Source organism: Etheostoma cragini, chromosome 20, assembly GCF_013103735.1.
Source record: "Etheostoma cragini isolate CJK2018 chromosome 20, CSU_Ecrag_1.0, whole genome shotgun sequence".
In the NCBI taxonomy this organism is placed as follows: Eukaryota; Metazoa; Chordata; class Actinopteri; order Perciformes; family Percidae; genus Etheostoma; species Etheostoma cragini.
The window spans coordinates 275,997-282,868 of record NC_048426.1 but is presented as its reverse complement, the minus strand read 5'-3'; the positions used below and the strand labels follow the sequence as shown (position 1 = coordinate 282,868).

The following is a 6,872-nucleotide window of genomic DNA, read 5'->3' as shown; positions in this document are numbered from 1 at the left end:
CCAACCACCCCCCAAGCTGCCTGAATACAGACTGTGACTGAATGAATACATAGTTGTTCCATACACTCCCATCACACTGTGTGTGTGTGTGTGTGTGTGTGTGTTTCTGCTTCAGTCAATGAGTTTCAACAACAGTGTTTTAATGTGGAGTTCTTGCTTTCAGTCATTCCACAGATGTGTTGTTAGTGCATGGTATGTACAGTAAGCTGGACTTAATTTCAGTTTTTTGTAAATTCAATCATCAGTGAAACTTTCTGGTCCACTGTAGTTGCTGTCATAGTTATTACTGTGCATTTTTAAAAGAGGCATCATTTACCAAGGTCTCCCTGGCAGATGTCTGTCCTACTGGCTCCTCCAACAATGAACTGGGGGTTCTCACAGATTTCCTGTAGACAATGACAGGCAAACATAGTTAACCAATAATCAATCACATATCAGCTATTCATCTGACTTTGTGGGTCTTAGGATCGAGGGTCTCGTATGCTCGTACGCTTATGGCAAACACTGACTAGGGCGGAACGTCACTTCACAGCCTTTAAGGTAAAACCCAGGGATAATGACACTGGCTGGCAGTAAATGAATGTTGATCCCTGTGCGTAGGACTGAGGGGGCGGATTAGAGTCCATCTGCATCTCCAGGTAAAATCCCACAGCAGCAGTTAGTTGTCTATGCAGTTTCCAGGTAGACGTGCACCAAAAAAAATAACGTCCCACTTCCCACATGTGTGATCCATCCCCTCTTTATTTAACTTTGCGATCAACGTGCCTCTCTGTGTGCCTCCCCCCCCTCCCCCCCTCTCTCCTACCTTGGGCCTCTTCCAGACGATGTTCTTGACCTTGTTGGACTTGTGTCCGAGCTCCTTGAAGCCCAAAGACTCCACAGTGGCCGGGAAAGACTCATCCTCAAACAGGCCCTTCCTCTGAAGACATTCCTGTCTTAGGGTTTTGTAGTCCTGGCCGTTAAAGCGCTGGGGCTTGTTCAAAGATCCTTCCCCATCTCTCCTCTCTCGCTCCCGGATCAACCGGTCACAGAAAAAGCCAGACGGTGTATAAGGCATCTCGTCTCAGCTTACTTTTTGTTTTGTTTTTTCCAAACTGGCTTTTGCCACTTGTACTAAAGTCTTACAAGCCTAAAAGCCCTGGCATAAATCCAAACAGCTAATGTCTGATTGGCTCTTCCTTTGCGTGACGTCCCCCTCCCCTTCGTCACACAGCATATGCAAAAGTTTGGTGTGAAAGACTCCACCTGCATTCACCTTTGCATTGCCATGCACATACACACACATAAGCACAGAAAAGTCACACATTACACACACACACGTCTGTTTGTTGCGTTCCCATTGGCTGAACTGAACAATGGTCTGTCCCAGGCTGTGGTGCTCCGGTGCCATCATTGTTGGGTGACACAAAGGCCAGTGGGCCGCGCCAGAGGGCATGTAAAGAGTGGTCGGTAGATGCCCTGCCTCAGCAGAAGGCATTCAGGCCCTGTAAACCTGTTCTCAATGGAGCTCAGCATTGAGCAGTCTCAGCAGAACTAGACAGGGCTAACGCTACCAGGAGAAGTATCATCCCGTGTTGAGCAAAGTACTAATTCAATCCGATATTTTGGGTTATTAATAAACAGAGATGATCACCAATAGACTGGCAGAGTTGTACAGTGGCTCACCTCACAGTAAAGTGCTAGTACGGTTTACAGTAAACTACTCATAATCAACATGTTCCCCTCGGATATGAATGACATTCTGGTGGAGAAGAACACAGCATACAATTCTGGGATTAAACATAAAAATACAGAATATTGATATTGGTTTTATTATATCTGGTGTTACTGTTGTTGCTCCGCAGCCTCCCAAAAGGTCTCAGAGAATCCACATCCTAACCCTCGTGTTGTCAACACTTTTGTTGATGCTTTAACTTTTCTTACGTTTCTGTCCCTTTTTTTCCAACTCTTTTGATGCGTTTTTTCAATGTTTGTCACTTTTTTTGACCTTTAACAGTACGTAACACTAACTTATTAACTTATTTGTGGAATTTATGGTCAATACACCTCGTTTATAGGAAATGATACCTAATGTTTGAGTTGGAAAAGCAGAAATTAGAAATGACTTGGACTAAAATTAACGGAATGGATGTTGATGGATAATCACAGACTGGAATATGTCAACTTTTACTCAATACTATTTCAAAACCACTTCAATGTTTTTTCAAATGCTATAAAATTGAATAAGACCAAACTTAATTACAAATAATTAATTTCTACTAGCCAAAGTTATTATGGGTAGTTAAAAAGAACATTGATATAGGAAAACGGGCCAATTTGACCCGAGGACACCATGAGGGTTAAACCCTTTTGTTTTGGCCTTGTCTTTGTGGGTTGTACACTTATTTCTCCTTAAATGTATATATTGTCTTCTCTGTCTCGTCTGTCTCCCTCTTTCTCTTTTCTTCCTTAATAAGGCAGCTTTTAACTGTTGCTATAAGACGTGCCATATCACTAAAGTGCTCTCGCATTCTTATTAAACTAGGTAGCTTCAACATTTAGGAACAGGTTTAATAAGATTAAACCAAACAGCAAAGATGCTCTTTTAATAACTATAACACACATATTATAAATGTATGGTACAGTGTCAGGTGTTGACTCTTGATACACTCACTGCTATTTCTTTGTAACTAGAGATGTTCCGGTACCAGTATTGGTACCGCCCCCGATACTGCCCAAAACGCCGGTATCAGTATCAGGAAGTACTGGAGTGTATACCCCGATCCGATACCACGTAATAAAGCCCTAAAGAATATCTAGGTTAAAGTAGTTTATTTATGTTCTTTTTCAGTTTTAATTGACTGTCAAACTGGATGAAAAAAAGGTTCTGTTGCGTTCATTGTTTGAGAGTTTAACCTGAGCCAGAGTGACAACAAAGATAGAAATCAAATCACGTCCATACAGGGATAGAAGTATACAGCTGTATAACACACTGGTTCTGGATCAGTAATTTTTATTGGTAGATACGCAAGCTCAGGTATCAGAATCGGTATCAGGAAGCAAACAGTGGAATTGGAAAAATCTCTGTTTGGAATGTCTCCTTTTCTTAATTGTAATGTCTCATTTCGGAATTGGGCTTATCCAAGCATTTGTTATTGTAGTACTTTGTGACCCTGAAGTAAGAAAACATCTGGGTGAGGACGAGGTCCCCCCCAACACAACCCAATGCTGCTTTGTCACCAGCTGTTAGTTTAGCATGACATCATGTTAAGAATAAAAAGGTCTGTTCCAGCAAGAAGCTACACATCCCTGCATCCTTTATTCACCTCCACAACCTTTAACCACATGGTTATTATTATTAATAACAATCAAACTTGACATCTTTTGATCATTTCTAATAATCTCATCGTTCCCAGATGAAAATATGTCTCGGACTCTGATGTTTCGGACTGTAAACTAGGGCTGCACAATGAAGAAAATGAAACATTAAATCACATTAAAGACACCATTAAAAAAAGAATAACAGTCACATTTTAAAGTGCAGTTTTCTGCTGATATTTTCTTTCAACAAACACAAAGAATGTTGCGATGTGTATATTGCGCCAGTTGATAATGTGATGAGGATAAAAAACAATGTATTTTGCAGCCCAACTGTAGACGCACATTTAAAAGAAGTACCGTACTTGGTAAGTTTTAAAAATAATCAGAAAAAATCAGAAGTCGAACACAAGTAAAATGATTAAAACGTAATTGTGGAGCACTGTGTGTAGTCCTTTTGACTGATTTGATTGGTTGTTTGTAGCTACACATGTGCCAGTTTGCCTTTCAGATGTAGTCAATCAAGTGGACTTTGCTAATCAGAAGGATTGAAAGAAGCTTTTAAAATGAGTTTTAGGACCGTTAACCTATCTGTATCTCCCAGTCCAGCGCCACTCTGAGCGTCAGGTTTCTCACTGTCAGCATGCAGCAGCTCTCCGTGTACTCAAACGCAGCACGGGTGTCTTCAGCACCTGGGCACAGGAAAGAAAATCCGATTTCCCATTTCATTTTATTTATATAGCGCCAAATCAAACAGTTATCTCACAGCGACTTTCATCATGGAGCAGGTCTAGACCGTACTCTGGAGTCTTATTTACAGAAACCCAACAATTTTGGGCTCTTTTTTTTTATTTTGTTACAAAAAATGGCAACTTCCAATATCAATTAACAACAAAGTAAAGTGTATTGCTTAATTTGAAAGATTTCCTTCGGAAGACTGTGTGTTTCCCTACCTCTTTATATTGAATCTCTTATTTTAGAATTGTCGAACAGAAGAAAAAGGGCAGTCGAGCGAGACCTTTTTATGCCGGGGTTTTGGTTTTTCTTTTTTTTCTTTAACCCTTCCCGTCAACATTGAAAATCAACACTTTTGTTGATGCTTTAACTTCACGCTTTAACACTTTTGACGCTTTTTTCATTGTTTGTCACTTTTTTTTTGACGTTTTCAACACTAGATACCACTAACTTATTAACTTTAGTTTTACAGTTATTTTTTGGAATTTATGGTCAATAAACCTCATTTATTGGAAATTATACTTAATGTTTGAGTTAGAAAAGCAGAAATTAGGAATTATTTAGACTAAAATTAAAGGAATGGATGTTGATGATAATCACAGACTGGAATATGTCAACTTTTAATCCATACTATTTCAAAACCACTTCCATTTTTTTCTCAAATAAATAAAATTGGATAAGACGCCCTAAAATTAATGAAAGAGATTTGTACTAGCCAAAGAGCGTTGAATGGAATCAATCATGTTATGTGGGTAGATGAAGAGAACATTGATATAGGAGAACGGGTCAATTTGACCTGAGGAAAACATGAGGGTTAACAACTTTTCTATCTTTTTTTCCAGTTGGAACACACCAGTGTCTCTTGGTTGTGGTTGTGGTGGAGGCTGAGTGGCTCTGCTTGTACTGGGACCTATGTTGGTGCATATTTCGGGCCAGATACAGTACCTGTTGGCGTGGGCTCTCTTTGTATTGGCGGCTGCTTTCGGAGGACTATGGTTCACTGCTCCTCAGATGTGAGATATGAGCTGTTACTATATGTATGAATGGTAGTTGCTGTAATCCAACTGTGAATATACACTTCCTTAGGTTGAACACATCTAATGTGATCCAATACGGCTCTGCCAGGAATCCTACTTTGACGAAGTTTATCATCAGAAAGTTAATAATTGAGCTTGTAGTGGGTGGTATTGTCCACCAGTGCATTATACTGAAGGTGTTTCTAATATTTTTTATGGTTGGGGTTTTCAGTTTTGCTAAGTCCTGTTTTATTTGGTTAATATACTCCCTTTGTGTTGATGTCTGGGAGCTATTTCCCGGTTATTTGTTCACTGGTTCCTGCTGGATTTTTCTCGTTCTAGTCCATGGTTCCTTTATTCCGCGTTCTCTATTTGGTTTTCCTAGATCCGTCCTACTTCTTGTATTGTTTAATGTAGCGTCTTGTTAAAGCCTAGCTCTGTTTCCTGTTGGGATTAGTCCCTGATGTGCTTCCCCTGTTCATCGGCCCTCATGTCACCTGTCTCTCGTTACTACCCTCGGTGCCTTGTGTTTTTGGTCTGTGTGCTCATGTTGCCTGCTGTCAGTTTGTCGTCTCGTTTTATCACTTACTGGTTTTCTGTTTGGATTACTGGCTTACTTCGATTGTGAGTTTGTTTTTGGTCATTTAATCATTCAACTCTCTGTTACCTCCTCACCGTGTTGTAGTACTTTGGATGAAGTAGACTCAAGACCGAGGTCTTCAAAAAGTCCTCGGTCTCGTCGAGAGGACTCTGGATTTTATTTATTATTGGGGTCTTATTATAAGACTGCCTGTTTGATTATTTTATCAAGACATTTCTCATGATAAACCTATGGCAATAAAAGAAGTGGATGAAGAAGAATCTTAATTTGTTTTCTTTGGGTGTTTTTTTTATGAGAATGTGGATCTTTCGGAATTAATCTGAGGCCATATCTTTAGCATTTTCCATATTTTACGCAGTGTGGGACTCGCACTGTGGTTTCCATGGTCATGGTCTCTGTTTAGGGGGTTCTTGACTCCTCGTCTCTGCATTTGGGTCCAAACCTGCAAACTCCTGACGCGTGACAACGTTGTGGCCCACTCATGAATTTAAATGGGGTGGACAAAATATAAGAAACACCTTTCAATATAATGTAGTCCAGTTCAGCAATACCACTGCAAACTAAATAACACACATGTAGTGAGATTAATACCTGTGATAGTGTCAATCAATAGATCACATTAGATTGTCACAGTGTACCTAAGGAAGTGGCCGGTGAGATTATGTAACTATAAAGGCAGAGGTCCTCACCTGACACATGCACAACCACCGTGGACGGTCTGCTCTTCACCCCCAGGACGGTGACTGACTGGACGACAGTAACACACTCAAACGCTCCTCCGTCACTGGCAGGACTGTGGGACCCAACAAAAGGTATCAAATCATCACCTGTTTCTGTGTTTACACTTCAAACATCAAAACTACTTGAGGTTCCATGTCCCTCCAACAATCCATCTCACGTGTTGTCTAAAGTTGGCTCCCTCTTCAGGAGGTGTGAGTTGTGACTCACCGGCAGAGCAGACGGCCTGACAGCATGGTGAACCTGCGCAGGCAGAAGGCCTTGTTGTCACGGTAGCTGAAGGAGTGGCCGTCGTCCAGGTACAACTCCCCATCAGCCGCTTCCTGCAGAGAGAGAGAGGGAGGGGACTGCAGTCAGGCTTTCACTAATTAAATTATGCAAATGTCACATGTCTAAACTAATATAGTTTAATTACTCAACAGTCTTTAAAAAAAATTAACAATTTTAAGAAAATAGATTTCAGATACAGTAGGGGACCACTAAGG

General features: G+C 40.7%; 2 protein-coding genes across 5 annotated transcripts in view; both read right to left on the bottom strand.

Moving 5' to 3' along the window:
* capn3a (calpain 3a, (p94)) overlaps nt 1–1,765 on the bottom strand; it is a 19,043-nt gene extending 17,278 nt beyond the window's left edge. Inside the window, exons 1-2 of one of the 2 annotated variants that reach the window (XM_034859183.1) lie at nt 806–1,765; nt 317–386 (exon numbers count right to left, since the gene is read on the bottom strand). In XM_034859183.1, the coding sequence (XP_034715074.1) occupies nt 317–386; nt 806–1,057 (322 nt within the window). In that variant the 5' untranslated portion in view covers nt 1,058–1,765. The remainder of the gene's footprint in view (nt 1–316; nt 387–805) is intronic. The other variant, XM_034859184.1, reaches the window with a different exon arrangement.
* Nucleotides 1–6,872, bottom strand: part of ganc (glucosidase, alpha; neutral C) — a 30,799-nt gene that overhangs the window by 13,203 nt on the left and 10,724 nt on the right. The window contains exons 23-25 of one of the 3 annotated variants that reach the window (XM_034859181.1): nt 6,598–6,710; nt 6,339–6,442; nt 3,878–3,989 (exon numbers count right to left, since the gene is read on the bottom strand). In XM_034859181.1, the coding sequence (XP_034715072.1) occupies nt 3,880–3,989; nt 6,339–6,442; nt 6,598–6,710 (327 nt within the window). In that variant the 3' untranslated portion in view covers nt 3,878–3,879. Of the gene's footprint in view, nt 1–3,659; nt 3,990–6,338; nt 6,443–6,597; nt 6,711–6,872 lie in introns of those variants that run through there. The other 2 variants (XM_034859180.1, XR_004654916.1) reach the window with 2 other exon arrangements.